This window comes from Schistocerca serialis, chromosome 10 (assembly GCF_023864345.2).
Source record: "Schistocerca serialis cubense isolate TAMUIC-IGC-003099 chromosome 10, iqSchSeri2.2, whole genome shotgun sequence".
NCBI classification, from domain to species: Eukaryota; Metazoa; Arthropoda; class Insecta; order Orthoptera; family Acrididae; genus Schistocerca; species Schistocerca serialis.
The window spans coordinates 143,064,026-143,085,427 of record NC_064647.1 but is presented as its reverse complement, the minus strand read 5'-3'; the positions used below and the strand labels follow the sequence as shown (position 1 = coordinate 143,085,427).

The 21,402-nt window shown below is 41.5% G+C and overlaps 1 protein-coding gene across 3 annotated transcripts in view; it reads right to left on the bottom strand.

Annotated features, from left to right (window-relative positions):
• The window catches only part of LOC126425277 (microtubule-associated protein futsch), a 233,482-nt gene that overhangs the window by 198,170 nt on the left and 13,910 nt on the right, over window positions 1-21,402 (bottom strand). For all 3 annotated transcript variants that reach the window (XM_050088249.1, XM_050088250.1, XM_050088251.1), the window contains exons 2-4: window positions 16,181-16,432; window positions 8,880-9,242; window positions 1,134-1,404 (exon numbers count right to left, since the gene is read on the bottom strand). In XM_050088249.1, the coding sequence (XP_049944206.1) occupies window positions 1,134-1,404; window positions 8,880-9,242; window positions 16,181-16,432 (886 nt within the window). The remainder of the gene's footprint in view (window positions 1-1,133; window positions 1,405-8,879; window positions 9,243-16,180; window positions 16,433-21,402) is intronic.

Sequence of the window (21,402 nt, the reverse complement as noted above, 5' to 3'; positions counted from 1 at the left end):
ACTGATATTTCATTAAGTGAGTCGTATGTGATTGCGAAGTCTGGAGCTACTGTCCCAGTGTAATCTGAGAGGAACTTAATTGGTATATTGCCTGGACCGGATTATTTGCCTTTATTAAGTGATTTAAGCTGCTTCGCTACAACGAAGATATCTATATGTAAGAGATAATAAGAGAAATCAGAGCTTGCACAGAAAGTGTGTGTGTGTGTGTGTGTGTGTGTGTGTGTGTGTGTGTGTAATCTTATGGAACTTAACTGCAAAGGTCATCAACTTACACACTACTTAACCTAAATTATCCTAAGGACAAACACACACACCCATGCCCGAGGGAGGACTCGAACCTCCGCCGGGAACAGCGCACAGTCCATGCCTGCAGCGCCTTAGACCGCTCGGCTAATCCCAAGCTTAGGAGTTTATTTTTACTAAGTGCTATTCAAGAGTAAAAAAGTTGAGTAAAAGTCTGAAAAAGGTTCTAAGAGCCCTTTGCCAAATACTCCACAGGGAGTTGCAGCGTAATCACGTACATGTAGGCAGTCCACATCTCCCTCATCCACAACAACATCTTTCATTCAATCAGTATCACTATCCTCAAACTTACGAGATAACTTGTGACTAATTTCTTCATCAGTCCAACACCTTGCAACACTGATGCAACTGAGATTGTGTAGACTGAAATGTGGCACCATAAAGAATAATAGAAAAAAAAGTATACATTTCCCCAGCATGTCCGCTCACCTAGTGGACGATACTTTAGCTACAGTCCTACTGAGGAATCCAGTCATATGAGGAACACACAAACACACACAGGAACAAGGGGGAAAAATCGAGAAACTGTACATGGAAAATTATGGGATCTAGATGTTCAGGCAGGTCAGCCTCACCCATATTTTTAAAATGTGTTGGCTTCAATGAGTCAAAGTTGCAGGAATGAAAGAAAATGTTACAGCAAAAGTGGATTAATCAAATCCTTCGATATCGCTTTGCAAATACACAGCAAAATGGTCACCTTTCAACCCAACAGAGCCCTCAGGCTGCACTACAGACCGGCATATCATGACATCTAGGATATTGTAAGCTGACCTCCGATATCAGTAGGCTCAGTTGACCCACAAAAACTACGTACTGATACTTACCACCTCTAGCACGGGTCTTCTTCTTTTCGACGAAAGGAAGCTCACGGCCACGGCACGACCTTTTTGGCCTTCCGGAGGCCGTCAAGCCGGGATCTGGGACTTGCTGGGCAGGTGGCAGCACCGGCTCCTCGTGGTGGCGCGAGACAGGGCTCGTGGGCTGCACACTCATTCGCCGAGGTCGGCCTCTCATTCTCTTACCACCACGTGTCGGCATTTCTGGCATACGAGCTGGTGGCATTGGTGTGCCCACCTCTTCGACAATGATCACATCCTACAACAAAATGCTTGTAATATTAGTACTGGTACTCACATAAGCTCTGTCATATTTCACTTACAGTGAAAATTTTACAGTGCAAATCAGGATATCTCAATTATTAATCACGCTATATTAAGGTTTTGTTTATATGAGGTAAAAGGTGTGTGATTATATGATTGTATATTCTTCCAAGCAAATTTACAGGCACAGAGGCTCTCATTCATCGTGCATCAATTGGCAGAAGAAATCTCTTTCTGCATCCTACCAACTTAAGGTTGAAGAAGTCTAATTAGATCTACCTCTGAACTTTACATTTATTTTGAGAGAACTGAATATCAGATGGTACTAAAGATAAAATTGTTCAAGTGACTGCCGCAGCAACAGTAAAGGGTAGTGACAAGAAAAATTAAAATGAAAACACTGCAAAGAATTATGAAATTAAATAAAATAAAAGAAAAATAAAAATGAAAATAAATGAAAAGAGCTATGTCAGAGCTGTAGGAGGTATGATATATTGATAAGGTTCAAGGGAGAATGTCTATTTCCTACAAGGGACAATCTCAGATAACTACTCAGCAGATAATAACTACTCAGTTTTTTTTTTCTTCTCCATGTATACTGCCACGGCATAGTTTGATAATTTGCCGATAGTGCACGCTAGTCGCAAAAATGGCGAGTTCAGGTGCGGAGTGAGCTCTCTGTGTCTTGCAGTTCTACAAAAACAAGTGTGCTACAGCTTTTCAACGGACGTTTAGAGCCAAGTACGGTAAGAAGCCAGCAACAAGGAAGGCCATTTATCACTGGCACAACAAATTCGTTACAACAGGTTGCTTGTGCCCGGCAAAGAGAAGTGGACATCCCAGTGTGAGTGACGTGAATGTGGAGCGCGTATGAGACACATTCATGAGGAGTCCAAAGAAGTCGATGCATCGTGCATCCCATGAACTCGAAATGGCTCCAATAACAGAGTGGAACGTCCTGCGACAGAAGCTGTCTATGAAACCATTCAAATTGGAGCTAGTGCAGAAGCTAAATGACGACGACAAAGACAAGCGTTTTGAGCTTTGTTCGCAGTTACAACAACTGAACAAAGACTGGGATGGCATTGTTGATCGCTTAATTTTTGGTGATGAAGCCACTTTTCACACTAATGGGAAAGTGAATCTGGGGTACAAAGCATCCGCACGAATGCACTGAATTTGAGCGTGATTCCCAAAGGTAAATGTTTCTCGTGCCTCGTCGTGTCGAAAACTGTATGGGCCATTCTTCTTCGCTGAGAGCACTGTCACTGGATGTTCCTACTCGGATATGTTGCAGCAATGGCTGATGCCTCACATGCAATCGGACAATCTGTTCCATCTTTCAGCAGGATAGGGCCCCACCCCCATTTTAATCGTGAAGTTCGTGGGTAGCTGAACACGGAGCTGCCACATCGATGGATCGGCTGTGGTACAGAAGGGGATAGCTGTTTCACGAGATAGCCTCCCGGATCACCAAATCTCACTCTGTGTGACTTTTTTCTGTGAGGACACATTAAAGGTCTGCTGTATGTACCGCCAGTACCACGTGATATAGCAGAGCTCCAGGAGAGAATACGGGAAGCATCTGCCACAGTTGACGATGCCATGCTGGGACAGGTATGGCAAGAATTTGATTACCATATTGATGTCTGCTGGGTCACTCTTGGTTCATATATTGAATGTTTGTTAAAAAAAAAAAAAAAAACACTTGTAGTCTCTCTCTTCAAAATGCAATATGTATGACATCTGTACAAAATTCTTGTGCAATAAATAATTCAAAGTGTTCCCAAACTTTATGTATACCCTGTGAATTACACGAGTTTTGGAATGATGCAGGCAAAAATTTATAAGTGATAGAAGTCGGTAATTTGTTCCTATGAAAAACTAGTACAAGCAGTAGTCGCAAATTTCATTATGGGGCTAAAAGAGTGACAGTGGAGGGTTAAACAGTATTAAGTGTCTCCTCCTCCTCACTTAAGCAAGTAGTTCACTCTGGTATAGAATCTGCATTATCATTTAGAAATTATGACCTAGTGGCACAGTTTATATATACAAGGTCTGTTCAAAAAATTACAGAACATTTGTAATTTCGTGTCAACAATGTGTTGGAGTGAAATGCAGTTGGCATCCTTACGCATGCTTGTGTTTAATGTGTAACTGCTGGAAGTTTCATTGTGGTATGCCTGTTAGTTATTGTTCAGTGCTGTACTGGGTAGAACATTGTATTGTGCAGTTCGCGAATTTTGAGATGGCAGAGTTAGAGGAGCAACGTACCTGAATTAAATTTTGCATGAAACTCAAGAAAACCTTTACAGGAACACACCAAATGAATCAGGAAGCCTACTCGGTGTCACAAATGGTTCACGTGGTTTAAAAATGGCCAGATGGAAGTGAAAGGTGACACTAATTCAAGATGCCCTTCAATATCTACCAACAACACTCGTGTCATGAATGTTAACAAAATTGTGTGAGCCAATTGAAGACTGACGGTCCGAGCGGTTGCAAAAGAATGAACATTTCAGATGGATTATGTCATGAAATGCTCACACAGCATCTTGGAATACATCACGTTGTCGCCAAGTTCGACTCACGACTCTCGAGTCAAGACCAGAAAGACCTTTGCTTCGCAATCTGTCAAGAGCTTTTGGATCACAAAAATGAAAACGAGATGTTCCTTAAGAGAATCGTAACTGGTGATGAGATGTGGGTCTGCAGTTATGATGTTGAGACCGAGGTTCAATCTTCACAATGGATTGGGAAAGGTTCTCCAAAACCAAAAAAAGCTTGTCAGGTCAGGTCAAATGTCAAAGCCATGCTGAGAGTTTTCTTTCACTTTGAAGGATTAGTCCACCAAGAATTTGTGCCACAAGGGCAAACTGTTAATCGATGGTACTACTGGGACTTGCGACTCCTGTGAGAAACTTTGAGAATGAAACGGCCTGAAATATGGGGAGACAATTCATGGCTCTTGCATCACGATAACACACCCACACGTCCATCCTTCTTGGTGCATGACTACTGCACAAAAAACCAAATCACTGTGTAGTCTCATCCGCCATACTATCCAGACCTGGCCCCTGTCGACTTTTTTTATTTCCAAAGTTAAAAACCCTGTTGAAAGAACAAAGATTTGCAACGACAGACGAGATTAAAGAAAATTCGCAGACGGCACTATGCGCAAACCAGCAAGAGGCATACCAAGACTACTTCTGGAGGTGGAAATGGCGTTGGGAGTGGGGTATGAAATTTGGATGAGAGTGTTTCGAAAGAGACCATGCACAATAAGTGAAAGGTAAGAGTAGAAAAAATTTGTGGACAAAGTTCCTGAATTTTTTGAACAGATCTCATAGATTAAACAATTCAGGTACATATTAACAAGCAGGACTGATGTGAACTCTGGTTTCGATGAATGCAGCATTTGTACATATTGTATTTGTTTCAAAAAAGCTGTAACATGTAAAAAAATAAAATGAACTGGCACAAATACTACAGGCATCCTGCACAGAGAGTGAGATCACCTGACATCGAGCCAAGTGTAGCCTACGCTCAGTTAAGCTGCGTTTCATAATAAGAAATTTGTATGGTAGGCTTCCTATTTCCATAACAACAAAGGCGGAGTAAGGCAGGGATTCATTCTTGAATGTAGGGATTAATATATAGGCATCTTGCCTTTCTGCAGGAATGATTACTTATTTATGTATTTTATTATTGTACAATGGAAAAGCCAGGATGGAATATTGACAATATCATGAAACGGACAGTTACAACTCACCTTATAGCTGAGATGCTGAGTCACAGATAGGCACAACAAAAAGACTGTCAAATAAAGCCTTCAGCTTCAAAGGCTTCACAGGTAGCTCTGCCTTTGATGGGACACGTGGTGATTGTAACCAGACTGGAGTAGATGGTGGTGGGAGGATGTATGAGCCATGATGCAAGGGGTTGGGAGCAGGGATTGTATAGGTATGGCCAAGGATACTGTGGGAGGGATGCGAAGGATAGGGGGTAGGATACACATCCTCCCAGCACTACCTACTCCAGTTCGGTCACACGCATAATCTATCCCATCAAAGGCAAGGTTACCTTTGAAATTAGTCATTTGATCTACAAACTAAGCTGCAAACACTATGCTGCATCCTACCTGGGCATGACAACCAACAAGCTGTCTGTCCGCATGAATGGTCACTGACAAACTGTGGCCAACAGTTGGACCACTGAATTGCTGAGCACGATGTCCAATGCTATGTTCTTCATTTCAATGACTGCTTCACAACCTGTACCATCTGGATTCTTCTCACCAACATCAGGTTTTCTGAACTGCACAGGTGCCCATAACCCTCCTGGCCTCAACCTTCGTTCATCATTGTCCTTTACAGATCTATCCCCTTCCTTTTTCCCATTCCAGCACTACACAGCCCTCTATTCCACCAACACACTCACTGTCTTTTTACTTCTATCCTCTTCTGCTGCTCCCCCTGCCTCCCCCCCCCCCCCTCCATCTAACCTCCCGGCTGCACCTAATTGCCCTACCCTCTCTCCACCTCATTCCTGTATGCTCCCACAAGCAGCACTTTAGCAGCCCCCCCCCTCCCCCCCCCCCCCCCCAACACTTGGCTTACTTCTCCCATCATGTTCTGCTGCTTGCAGTCTGGCCTGGGTGTGCGAGTTGCATTTATTTTTGTGTGTGTGTGTGTGTGTGTGTGTGTGTGTGTGTGTGTGTGTGTGTGTGTGTGTGTGTGTGTGTGTGTGTGTGCGTGTGTGTGTGTGTATTCTGATGAAGGCCTGTTTAGCCAATAGCTTTGCCTTCCAAACCGCACTGCACGCTCTATTTACGAGCCACATTCTATTAACCACCTCTGCTGTACACAACAGTGTCTCATATCCCACATTACTCCTGTCAATATCATAATCCTAGAACTTCAAATTGATCACTCTAACTGTGTACTCTCACATATTTTCTATACCTTCCTGTGCCACATGAACTTGTATATCATCCTCACCCTCTTCCCACCTCTTCTCCTCTCTATTCCAGTTCGCACGTAATAACATCACCTAATCTATTCACATCTGCCACCCCCTTCTTCGCACATACCCACCCATGAACCAGTAACCCACATTACAATAGTTTTACTTATTTTTTCTTTGATCTTCTAGTGTTTTCACATCGATTTCAGTTGGTTTTTGTCTTTCACAATCGCCTACTCCCTCAGATTTCCCCATACTTCATCGATTTCATCCTTTTCGTGTTTTTCCCATCTGTTTTGGTGTATTTGTGCGAAATTTTTCGGACATATTTCCATGTTATTAAAATATTTTTATGCATTTTTATCCACCACCATGAATCCTTGCTCCTCCCATCTGCAACAAGATAAGAAGTTCCAGCCAGAACTCAGTCCCACATACTGTTCCTAAATTCTCGTTTGGCTCATGGAACCCCAAAATGGCCTTACCAATCTAATTACCCATCTCTAGCTGCAAACCCTTTCCTGGATCCCATAATAGATATTGAAACTCTTGCCATCCAGGAACTAGAGCAGCATGCAAAACGCCACCTACAAAAACTCTCCACCCTATTCACTTCTTACTTTCACCTTGGACTACCACTATCCACCACCTCTACAACAACCTCCAAACCTCCCCCACATCTCCTCAAAGCTGACAAACCCTGCCTTGCAGACCTACTACATTTATCCCACCCCCAAAAACTCACTCCCACCAACAAACTGAATTCTGAACGTAACCAGACCAAAACACAATCATTAACCTTTTCTCCAAAAGCCTTAAGCACTGCAGAAGTATCAGCCCTTTCCAAACGCCTCACCTTTTGCCCCACTCCCAAATTCTGTCGTCGTTCTATTCCCAGCCCCTACAGTGGAAACACTTTTTTGCCACCAGCCCTGCCAATCAGACTCATCCAAAGACCAATGCTAAACTCTGCCTAACTCAGTTCACTCCTCCATTCAAACGTGATCCACCCCCACTGCCACCAGATCATTCGCTATTAACATTCCAGAATTTCTTAACCTGTGTTACCTTGCATCATCATCATCATTCCCCAAATCCCTCACCACGCAAGCTAACCTTACATCCACAGACAGAATTGCAATACACCACATAAAAACTGACCCCGACCTTATACTTCTACCTCCTGATGAAGGATCCACCAATGCTGTTTTGAACCATAAAGATTAACTTGCAGAAAGACTCCACCAGCTGTCAATTCATCCACCTACAAACCCTGTCACAGTGACTCCATCCCAGAACTTCTCTCCGGAGTCCATCTCTCTCCTCACCCCTCCCACTCCCCATGCTTACACCTTCTACATGCTCCCTAAAGTCCACAAGCCCAACCACCCAGGACATCCCATTTTGGGCAGTTACTGCACCTCCACTTAGAAAATCTCTGCTTTTGTAGACCAACACCTTCATCCTCTTACCAGGAACATATCCTCCTGTATAAAAGATACCAACCATATCCTCCACTGACTCTCGACAGCTCGCTTTCCTTTACCACATGGTGCCCTGCTCGTCACCACTGATGCCATCTCCCTTTACACTAACATCCCTATATCTACTTCTCCTTTGAAGGCAGCACCTACAAACAAATCCAGGGTAAGATATGGGCACCCACATCGCACCATCCTGTGCCAACCTATTCACGAGCCATATAGAGGAATGCGTTCAGATTCACTGATGACATCTCCATGATATACAACAAGGGTGAGGACACCTTATCCACATTCCTCCAGAACCTCAACACCTTCTCCGCTACTCAATTCACCTGCTCCTTCTCATCCAAACAAGCCAATTTTCTCGATGTTGACCTCCACTTCCAAGATTGCTACATCAAACCTACCAACCTCCAGCAATACTTCCACTTTGACCCTTTCCTTATCGAGAAGTCCCTTCCATACAGCCTACCAACCCGTGGCCGTTGCATCTGTAGGGATGAGCAGTCGACATATACCTAGTGTCTCACGGAGGTCTTCACAGACTATAATTACCCTCCAAATCTTGTACAAAAACAGATCTCCTGTGCCTTATCTCTCTGGTTACCCATCACTTGTTAAAGTCTTAACTGTCTGGCCACGGAGGAGCATTCCCCTCGTAACTCAGTACCACCCAGCACTGGAGCAACTGAATTGCGTTTTCCGCCAGGGTTTCGACTACTTCTTGCTGTGCCCCAAAATGAGTAATGTTCTACCCACTATATCTCCCATCCATTCCACAGTGGTATTCCACCACCCACTGAACCTACACACGCCTTCATTTGAAGGCAATGTTACCTTCTGTTCCATTGATGTTGAGTGCGAATCAGCGTAAGACCAATGCAACCAATACGCATTCAGCTTACCAGACAAACAAACAAATTACAACTGAAGCACTGTGTTTTTCCCCAATCTGTTTAGTATATTTCTTATTTCCAAATACAGATCATATAAATTTCACATATCTAGATAGTTCATGTACCTGTGAGCTATTGTCATCAAAGGCATCAACTGGGGGCGGTTGGGGTGGTTTGAGCGGCTGCCTTTCCACCACCTCTATTATCTGTACATCCTCAGACGAAGCACCGGAGGACTCGTCGTGCGTGGGTGTCCTATGGCCCGCCAGACTGATAGACATGTCAGGACCCAGTACAGCGCGGAGGCGTTCCACACCTGCAGCAGGAGGGACCACTTCCAGGGGCTCGTCTGGAGTGTCGCCAGAAGGTCCGGAGGATCCCCGCTGCCTCTTCACAGGCACATGTGCTGCTGCCGGCGACAGGGACTGTCGTTTGTGGGGAGCTGAGCTGGCGGGAGGCGGTGAGCCTGCTTCTGTTTCCAGGCGCAACTGTCGAAAGAATGCACCAAAGTTTCAAACTGGCATCTTTAACAACATAGTGTAATAAAAAGTTATAAATGTAAGCATGTAACTGGTTTACAAATTGTGCCAACTGGATGAACAAGCAACCAAATCTTAACAGGTGAATGATATGACAGATCCATGGAAGAAAATACTGACGATGTGAGCAAACTCTGTGCCCCAAAAAATCTTAGTTTCCAAGCATACCTTGCATACCATGAACAAAAACTCAACAGCTGAAAATGAGTTTTGTAATGGTTTGAATGTGACATACAGGTGTAACAAAAAGGTACGATTGAACTTTCAGGAAACATTCCTCAGACACACAAAAGGAAACATTTTATATTAACATGGGTCTGGAAACATTTTATTTCCGTATCAAGCTCATTTTCTACTTCTCTTCATAAACACATTAGTCGTAGGAAACACACACAAACCTAATGCACTAGCATTACATGAAATGTGTTCTTGCATGAAATATTCAAAATACGCTCTGTGTTATGTTTGGTTACAATTTACAGTAAGATGTAATTCTTAAGGTGTGTTTACACCTGTGTACCTTGTGGCTAGTCGCTATGTGACTGTGCTTATCCCACACGTAAGTAGAGGCACGTGGGTGTAGGTGCATGCCTCTCCCTCAACATGTGCATGAAATTGATTCCATTCACACCTGTGTTCACACTGGCACCTCTACTTCTATGTGAGGCAAACTACAGCCGCACAGCGACTAGTTGCAAGGCGCACAGATGTAAAGGCACCTTCACGTTCACTGTTCGCATTTGCTGTTCAAGTGGAATGAAGGTGATGGTGATGTATAACTCATTTCACTAGACATAAGGCTAGCGTCATTGCTCTACTACCATCAAGGACGTAGCATCCAGCTGTTTAGTCGATGGTGGGTTGGTGCATGTATCTTTGCAATCAGAGGCATTTTGAACATTTCATTTAGGAAAGTGTTTCATACTGTGCTGATACATCCTTTTCCTGTGTGTCCTTCACAATTTATGTGATTATGAAGAGAACTAGAAAATGAGCTCTAACACACAAGAAGAATTTAACAGAGCACAGTCATCCATCTAACTTTTTTAAGTGGAAGTCCATACTTTTTAATACCATTTTCAGTGATGTGGTCCCCCCCTCCCCCCCCCCCCCCCCCTGAGAAAAATTCACATTCTTTTAATGGAATTCGCAACTTCACTACTGTCGAGTATTCCTTCCTACTATAATCCAATGAATAGCATTGGTCTGGAATTAATCATGATTGGTAACTGATGCTGCTGCTTTTTTTTCTTTCCACGAGTACTTAAAAACACAATGCTTTCTCCACCGGAGCTTTGCCCCACACTGTTTATTTCGGTATCTTGCAAGTCTTGAAGTAGCATCCCTTTTCTTGAAACAGTTCTCTGAACAAGTCCTAGAGTCTTTGAGGTACGGTCTAAGATTTTATCAGTAGGAACCGAAACATACCCATGAACAGAAACAAATTCTATTTCTTGCTCATGAAACGCATACTTCCTTCATAGCAATTCCAAAGCCTGACTATTTGATGGCATTCCATAGTGCAATGGACTGTCACTTGGTGAATAAAGTTGTTTTGATGACATTCTTTAATAAACAGAAACTCCAGTCAAGGCAGTAACACAGCACAACGCAGAAGCAGGCAGTTGCACACAACATATAGCAATGTGGTATCATTGATGCTGGAACCAGCTTTTATTGCTGTTCTGTAACTGCTTCAGAAGATGCAGTGCGTCATGTTCCTCACTTGTTTGTCAATCATACCACCAACTTTACAGTGCTTGTGGTGTGAACTTGAAGTGATATGTTTCAGCGGCCCAGTTATAGTCAAAGATTACTGACCTGTGTGTGTGTGTGTGTGTGTGTGTGTGTGTGTGTGTGTGTGTGTTTGGAGCTTATGGGTGCTCAATTCCCAGGTTATCAGTGCCCTTATGCATATTAAAAGAAACAGTTGTGGATAAATACACAATGAAAAGGAAACCTACAAAATGACTCATTCACTCACCGCCACCTCAAGTTGATCCACACAATCACTCTGGAGAAGGGTGAAAGGTGCTGGGCATGGGATTAAAACAGAAGTAAAACCACAGAAGAACTAAAAGAAAGGCACAGGGAAATGTGACTAGCTGACCACTTAGAAAAATCAAGGCTGAGCCTATCATCCTGTCAGCAATTTAGAAAAATTCTCTAAAATTTTTGGAAACAAGCTGGACAAGTCACAAAACCTTTAAAGTATCACCACATTCATTTGAATGTCACTTAAAATAAAGGCAGAGCTGCCACTTCTCTCTGGTCCGAAAATAAAACACACTTATCTGCATGCCAAAAGCACCACACATTGGAGGGTCGTCACATCAAAGCAAGAAGCCACACACCAGAGGACTGTGGCCTATGCAAAGAGAAGTAAGGACGACCTGATCCCATCTTCGTGGCTGAAAGGAAGTACGCCACAGCTGCAGTGTAGGCTTTACTAGGTGCAGCTTATTATCAGTCACTTCCAGCCACGTGTTTTCCCATTGACGCACGACTCTGTTCCACAACAGCGAGCATGCAGGTGGAGGGCACACTGAAATAACTGAGGATTACAACATGTCTCCTTGGGTGCTATGTCTGCTCTATTGTAGCCCACAATACTCCTGTGCCACGGTACTTAGAAGAAAGACACCTACTTCCCCAGCCATTGTAGTTATTACAGGAGGGTGTCCTGGATATTCTGAACTACTTTACCTGCTGTGTCCAGGTGTTGTAAAGAGTGAAAGGCACTCAAAGAATCAGAACAGACAAGGAATTTAGTATTTGAAGCAATCAGAAAATCTGAACAGACAAGGAGTTTACTACTTGAAGCACATCTGATCTGCTCCAGTGCCCACAAGATCCCAAATAATTCTATGAATGCATAGTGTCTGTTCTTTCAGACATGTCCGAGAGGTATGCCAAGATAGTCCACACATTTGCGATAACACTGTGTCCCAGATGGAACAGTGGTTAACGCACCTGTTTACTAAGCAGGAGATCCTGCTTTCAAATCTCGGTCTGCTACACATTTTCACTTGTCGCCACCGATTCTGCATATTTTCCCTATACAGCTGACATCAGTAAACTCTTCCCTTCCCTTTCCTTTCCTTTCCTTTCCTTTCCTTTCCTTTCTTTTCTCTCCCATCCACCATCACTTTACATATACAGCATATAATTCTGCGTCAAGACAGTGAAGTCTCAAGGCATGGGGACATGCTCAGGAAAAACAACAGAGCATCCAATGGAGCCCCCATTTTGACCCATCCATAAAGACAGCTGTAGAGTTGTCGTGCTCAGTTAAAATGTCACAAAATAATGATTAAAAACATATGCTGGACTGCAAGCTCTCCTGCACTGCACCAAGTTCCTGAGCAGGAGAAATGTAGAAACTTGTGGGGGCCACACTGATCCTAGGATTTATCTTAAAAGATAGGTTGAAGAAATGTAAACTTACATTTATCCCATTTGTAAATTTAAATAAGGCTTTTGACATTGCTGACTGGACTACAAACTCTGACATTTGGAAGTAGTGGGGATAAAATACAGGCAGCGAAATCTTATTTACAATCTGTACGGGAACTGCACTGCAGCTAATAGTCAAAAGGCATGATTGGGAAGCAGTAGCTGAAAAGGGACCGGCACGAGGTTGTAGCCTTTACTGGATATTACTCACTCTGTACCTTGAGCAAGCAGAAATAAAAGCAAGTAGAAATTTTGAAAGATAATTAAAGTTAAAAGAGGTTATAAGACATGAACATCAATTACGTTATGTAACGGAATTTGGTCAGCTAACACTGAGGAAATTAGAATAAGAAATGAGACATTTAAAGTAGTAGAAGGGTCTTGCTGTCTGCAAGTCAAAGCAGAAACTGAAAAGCCTTGAGAAGATATAAACTTCAGGCTTACAATAGCAATAAAGACTCTGTTGAAAAAGAGAAATTCGTTAACATCTAATACATAGAAGTAATGTCTGAATTTAATGTTATAATGGAGTTAAACGTGGAAATCAACACTACACAGAAGAAGGAAACAGAAGCTTCTGAAAATGGATAAAGTTGAAAATGTGAACTTTGAATGGCAGCTACTTAAAAGAAACTGATGAAACAGGGTCAAAATCATCACAGGTGATTCAATATTGCTGTACACACTATCTACAGTATCACGATTGACAATTTAGAAGTGTGAAGTTGTGAGTGTGTGAAGTCTGCTCCACATCTGCTGACATCTGAGCAGAAGAGTAGCACATACACGCATCCCAGAACTTTGGTAAGGCAGCTGATATGGACGTGGATTGTTTGTCGGACTTCATCGTGGAGGACAAAACGTGCTCCTATGAGGCCATCGGTCAACAAAGAGGAAAGTGGCTGTCATGTGAAGACGGTTGCTTAACTGTGTGAAAATCGCATTTGTCACATTTTTTGATTCTTGAAGTATTCACCGGTCCTGGCCAGTGACATGAAAATTCTATGTGGATGTGGTGAGATGCATTCTTGTAAGAATTTTTCATGTCCAACTGTTGCATAGTGATATGCACTGACAATTGCAAAGCTGTAACAAATTTTAGTGGCCAGATGTCCAACAGAATGCATTCTGAAAAGCTGTCATCTGTCAGCTCTGCTGGTCTTTGCAGATTGTTTAAATCACACAGCAACCTGTAAATTAATACAGTCATTTCTCATATACTAACAGTTACAAAATTTTATATGATCTTCTAGAATGACAATAGTTAATTGCTGTATGAGTTTCAGGGCTATAACTTAAAAAAGTTAAGAAATATTCAAAATTACCTACAATCTAAATTTTGTAACTTCCCATAAAAAGCAATTTCCCAATAGATCAAAATCACTTAACAACAAACCAACACATCAAAATCACTGAAAGACAAACTAAACTCTTCATTGCTAAATAGTACATTAATATGTTTTTTGTTTGTAATAGTCTAAGTTACGTAAATATGTTTTTTGTTCGTAACAGTCTAAGTTACGTAAATATGTTTTTTTTGTTCGTAATAGTCTAAGTTACATACATTTTTCAGTTTGAAACAGGAATTTTTATTTTCTGTCGGTACCTTGTTAGAGTGAGTAAAGGGATGAATGTGGCTTGTATGTGATGTACGAATCTTGGAATTTGTCAAGCTGTGGAAATACAATTTGCGAACAACCTGCACAATCGACATGAGGGATTCCAGCTGAAAAATTAATCTGTGCTACCAGAGGAATTATTGTTCTAATTTTTATCTGCCTGGCATTCCAGTATAAGACATCCAATTTAATACATAACCACATAATTCATAAATACTGTGGATTTGCTAACTCAGCACTTGCTACATTATATTCTTAAGATGCATAAAGTTTTACCTATGACTGACACTCTTGTTGCTGACAGCATTATGTCTGTGTGCATTTACTCCATAGTATTGGGTGAAGAGGTTTTAATTCAACCAGTTCTTGCCAATATAATTTAGGCATTAAGATAGTACGCAAAAACAAGGCATTTCATAAGCAAGGATAGGGACATAGCAATCAGTTGCAATCCCATTGTTTTTAATTATTATTATTATTATTATTATTCTCGTATGTCCAGATTTCTGCTGTAAGTAACTATCTTCAGGGCATCTGAGTAAGTTACAATTCAACAAACTTGCAGCAGTACATGTCACCATACACCTTTACTGGTGTATAGTCAGTTTCCTTCTGCCTATACAACAGTAAAGTACTGCTGTGGGTTTGTTGGATTATAACTCACTCTAATGCATTCATGATGGTTATTTGCAGCTGAAATCTGGATGTGCAAGACTACTAAAAAACCAAAGGGATTGCGACTGATCACTGTGTTCCTCTCCTCCTTACAATAGTCTATGCTTGCTGTGCACGACACTTACTTATGGTACCAATATTAGTTAAGCCAGTTCATATTTTGTATTCTTATTTACTTATGTCATGAACACACATTTTCTCATCTATCAAAAACAGACTGAAAACTACACATCACTTTTCTGTAAACAACAACAACAACATGAAACTGCCAGCACAATTGTAAATTCGCCAGATGCCTGTAGCGCGCATTCCACCAACCCCAAACAACCGTCATTTGTGACTTCAGTGGTTGGAGGGTAGGGTGAAGGTTTATTGTGTTCCCTGAGGAAAGCTGGTTCTCCCTTGGTTCCAGTGACGATCTTCTGTTGGTTGGCACGAATCCAGTTGAGGGCCTGCAACCAATCCGCGTACTGGACCTACACCTGGAGTTATGGTTTGGGGTGCAATTTCTTATGAAGTGAGGAGCACTCTCGTTGTTATTCCACACACCTTGACTGCTAATTTGTACACCTGTCTGGTGGTTCAATCTGTTGTGCTGCCATTCACAAACAGCATCCCAGAGGTATTTTCCAACAGGATAACACTCGACCACATACCACAGTCGTAATCCAACATGCTGTACAGAGTGTAAACAAACAGCCTTTGCCTGCTAAATCACAAGATCTGTCTCCAATCAAGCACATACGGGACATCATCGGACGACAACGCCATTGTCATCCACACACAGCGTTAACCTTACCTGTATTGACCAAGTGCAACAGGCATGGAACTCCAGCCCACAAACTGACATCCGGCACCCATACAACATAATGTACACATGTTTGCATTCAACTTTCTAGCAGTTACATCAGTTATTAATGTACCAGCATTTCACATTTACAATGCCTTATCTTGCCCTTACATTAATCTGTGATCTTGCAATGTTCATCACTTAAATATGTTACCTACACAAATGTATTCCCGAAATTTCATCAGTCTACATTAATTATTTTTTGGTGTTACAATTTTTTCCTGTCAGGGAACTTAGACAATATAAATGGTATGAAGTAACAACAGGCACCACTCTGGATTACTCACCTTCTTACTAGGAGAGGTGTCTTCAACAGATTCGACAGAGGACCTAGACGAGCGTGAGAGCTTCCTGGCTATAGGAGTGGTTGTGCGTATGGTTTCTATACTCTCCAGATCAGACTCTCTCTTTTTCCTGGTCGATGGTGACTCACCGTCATCGATATCACCCAGTTCTATCACTTTCACAGTAGATTGCTGATTCTGGTTTGCTGGCGGTGGTGATGACAACAAAGAACCGGTGAGTCTCTTCTGTCTTCCCTGAAACAGTTCAGCTGTGTAGAGCCCAGCACACAAAGGTCTTTTGCATCTGTGATAAATGCAGAGGATGGTCGTATAGAAAAGAAGATTTGTGTCTGTTTCCTTTCAGCTACTCTCCCTTCCAAAACTTATCACAAAGGATTTAATCTTCAATTTCTTTCAAACGTTGCAATCAAAATCCTACTAATTTAGACAATTATATACATTTTTTATCTTACTGAAATACTGATACTATTGAAAACCAAACAATTAAAATATAAGAGGACTTTCAAGTTGCTGAAAAAAATCTGTCACAGACCTTACATATACATGAATTGGCAAAACACTGAAGTCTTGCTTTTGCAACAACAAAATTCTGCAATTAACATTGATTCCAGAAGAGTGGCCCACAATGGCTACTTTGAATCTGCTTTAACATACGGATCTTCTGGAGGAATCCACATAATATAAAAAGAATATTAGCAATACAAAAATAATTATTATAAATCTGTATAATGCAAACCCTAGGGATTTATGTTGGCCATTATTTAAAGTTATATAGTTTTTTAACTATTATCAGTCTAACAAACCGCATATTTTTTAAATTCGAGCATCATACAACAATCCAATTTCAATATGTTTACAAGACGACAAATAAAGATAACTTTGACATTTCTATTTCACAAATTAAAATTTCATTCCCAAACTAAAAAGTTTACAGACAAGAAACCCCACAACAAAGTAAACTGGTTAAACTCCCATTATAGCATCTTCAAGTGATCACAGCATTATCTTTGGAGAACAGTGCAAGCATGAACTGCATACACAAGGACTACATGGTGCAGAATCACACTAAACTGGGTCATCACGTGGCATTCTGCAGTATTCAGTAATGAATCTAACTTCTGTTTGTCGTAGTAGAGGAGCTAGTGAAAGGATATAGCAACACAACTGATTCGGTAATTGTTGAAGCCGAGCTGACTGTTCGCCAATGTGTGGCAACAATGGTAAAGTTTTTCTTTGTTTTTTAAGACAGCATATTTACACCAGTGACTGTAACACTTTCTATAATTCATGATTGAAATTTCAGCCTTAGGCCATTATCAAGTGAAGCTAAAAAATACAGAATGTTTTTAAATTATTTAACAAAATCGTTGTGTATCTTGGTATTTGGCTGATAACACAAAATGAAAAATGCAATTGGGTAATAATTACATGTTATGGCTATTAGGCCATGTTAACCTAAAACGAGCTGACACATTTACATGTCTTTGTCACTACTATTAAATACATTGGTGACGCTGTTACATAGTGTGAGCACACATATCCGTATGTCATAAAACAACATAGTCTGAAGACACTCATGTTCGTTAGCCCATCACTAGTCACATGTGCACTAAACTGCAGCGGCACATTACTGTTTACAGGCTACTGGTAGCCGTTTTGGTGTGTAAACAGATTACAGATATTGTTTTGCTCTGTGTGGAGCACCATTTCCATCCAGTGACTGTACTAGGAAGCTTAGTGTGTGCCCTCATTGCGCCACTATAATATCTTAGGTAACCCATTTTTTATACATCGTACATAAAACACATGGAGATTGATCACCGTTTTACTTACATAAAGGAATACATCGTTATTCATCATTTTACATACATAAAGTACAGGGTGATTCAAAAAGAATACCACAACTTTAGGAACTTAAAACTCTGCAACGACAAAAGGCAGAGCTAAGCACTATCTGTCGGCGAATTAAGGGAGCTATAAAGTTTCATTTAGTTGTACATTTGTTCGCTTGAGGCGCTGTTGACTAGGCGTCAGCGTCAGTTGATGCTAAGATGGCGACCGCTCAACAGAAAGCTTTTTGTGTTATTGAGTACGGCAGAAGTGATTCAACGACAGTTGTTCAGCGTGCATTTCGAATGAAGTATGGTGTTAAACCTCCTGGTGTATTAAACGTTGGTATAAACAGTTTACAGAGAATGGGTGTTTGTGCAAAGGGAAAAGTTCTGGACGGCCGAGAACGAGTGATGAAAATGTAGCACGCATCCAGCAAGCATTTGTTCGCAGCACAGGAAAATCTACTCGCAGAGCTAGCAGAGAGCTGCAAATTCCACTATCAACTGTATGGAGCGTCCTACGAAAAAGGTTAGTTATGAAACCTTATCGTCTGAAATTAGTTCAAGCACTGTCTGCAGCTGATAAGATTAAAAGAATCGATTTCTGTGATTTTATCCTTGCTCAAATGGAAACAGATGAATCTTTCGTTTCAAAGATTGTGTTTAGTGATGAAGCAACTTTCCACACTAACGGGAAAGTCAACCGTCACAATGTCTGTATATGGGGCACTGAGAATGGATCGGCCGCCAGGCAGCCCGTGACAGAGCACTTCATCACTGGCCTCCAAGAAGCCCTGATCTTACCCCCTGCGATTTTTTCTTATGGGGTTATGTTAAGGATATGGTGTTTCGGCCACCTCTCCCAGCCACCATTGATGATTTGAAACGAGAAATAACAGCAGCTATCCAAACTGTTACGCCTGATATGCTACAGAGAGTGTGGAACGAGTTGGAGTATCGGGTTGATATTGCTCGAGTGTCTGGAGGGAGCCATATTGAACATCTCTGAACTTGTTTTTGAGTGAAAAAAAAAAAAACAACCTTTTTAAATACTCTTTTTAATGATGTACAACAGAAGGTTATATTATGTTTCTTTCATTAAATACACATTTTTAAAGTTGTGGTATTCTTTTTGAATCACCCTGTATATACACCGTTATATCAACCGTGTGTGTTTTTTTTTTTTTTTTAAAAAATAGGAACCCCCATTTTTTATTACATATTCATGTAGTGCATCAAGAAATATGAATTTTTTAGCTGGACCACTTTTTTCGCTTTGTGATAGGTGGCGCTGTAATAGTCACAAACAGATGGCTCACAATTTTAGACAAACAGTTGGTAACAGGTAGGTTTTTAAATTAAAATACAGAACGTAGGTACGTTTGAACATTTTATTTCGGTTGTTCCAATGTGATACATGTACCTTTGTGAACTTATAATTTATGAGAACGCATGCTGTTACAGCGTGATTACCTGTAAATACCATATTAATGCAATAAATGCTCAAAATGATGTCCGTCAACCTCAATGCATTTGGCAATACGTGTAACGACATTCCTCTCAACAGCGAGTAGTTCGCCTTCCGTAGTGTTTGCACATGCATTGACAATGCGCTGACGCATGTTGCAGGCATTGTCGGTGGATCGCAATAGCAAATACCCTTCAAATTTCCCCACAGAAAGAAACCTGGGGACATCAGATGCAGTGAACGTGCGGGCCATGGTAAGGTGCTTCGACGACCAACCCACCTGTCATGAAATATGCAATTCAATACCGCTTCAACCGCACGCGAGCTATGTGCCAGACATCCATCATGTTGGAAGTACACCGCCATTCTGTCATGCAGTGAAACATCTTGTAGTAACATCGGTAGAACATTATGTAGGAAATCAGCATACACTGCACCATTTAGATTGCCATCGATAAAATGGGGGCCAATTATCCTTCCTCCCACAATGCCGCCAAGGTCGCTGATGTTCCACTTGTCGCAGCCATCATGGGTTTTCCGTTGCCCAATAGTGAATATTATGCCGGTTTACATTACCACTGTTGAAGAATGACGCTTCAATGCTAAATAGAACGCATGCAAAAAATCTGTCATCGTCTCGTAATTTCTCTTGTGCCCAGTGGCAGAACTGTACACGACGTTCAAAGTCCTTGCCATGCAATTCCTGGTGCATAGAAATACGGTACGGGTGCAATCGATGTTGATGTAGCATTCTCAACACTGACGTTTTTGCGATTCCCGATTCTCGCACAATTTGTCTGCTACTGATGTGCGGATTAGCCGTGACAGCAGCTAAAACACCTACTTGGGCATCATCATTTGTTGCAGGTAGTGGCTGACGTTTCACATGTGGCTGAACACTTCCTGTTTCCTTAAATAACTTAACTATTCGGCGAACGGTCCGGACACTTGGTTGATGTCGTCCAGGATACCGAGCAGCATACATAGCACACGCCCGTTGGGCTTTGTGATCAGAGTAGCCATACATAAACACGATATCGACCTTTCCCGCAACTGGTAAACGGTCCATTTTAACACGGGAAATGTATAACGAAGCAAATACCGTCCGCACTGGCGGAATGTTATGAGATACCACGTACTTAAGTGTTCGTGACTATTACAGCGCCATCTATCACAAAGCTAAAAAAGTGGTCCAACTAAAACATTCATATTTCTTTATGTACTACATGAATATGTAATAAAGAATGGGGGTTCCTATTTTTTTAAAAACACAGTTGATATCCCTTTGACCTATGGTAGTGCCATCTATTGGACCAACCATAGTGCCATATGGTTTCCCCCTTCAAGCTAGATGAGTTTCGTTCTTTGTAGTTTTTTCATTTGATGCTTATTTCGTGACATATTTGGCCCGGTCACTATCAACAAACCACCTGTGTACTTGTAGGTATATAACATGTAAGTAACATGCTTATGCAATTGCATTTTTCATTCTGTGTAATCGGCTGAATATCAAGATACACAACGATTTTGTTAAATAATTTTTAAAAAATTCAGTATTTTTCAGCTTCACTTGATAATGGCCTAAGGCCAAAACTGCAACCATGAAGTAAAGAAATTGTTACAGTCACTGGCGTAAATATGTTGTCTTTTATAAAGTTCTACATGACTGTGAATCCCAGGTATATAAAGTTAATGGTAAAGTTTGTTGGACCCTTCACAATCAGGACACTAAATGGCATAATCCAGGTGGATAATGTGCCACCCCACACTGCAGTTCACACCTGAAATGCCTCGAATAAAGTACAGAGCCCCGATTTGCCTGCCCACTGCCCCGATTTGTCACCCACAGAACATATCTGGAAGGTTACGATACGACAATATTTTCATACCAGCTTTCTAAAAAA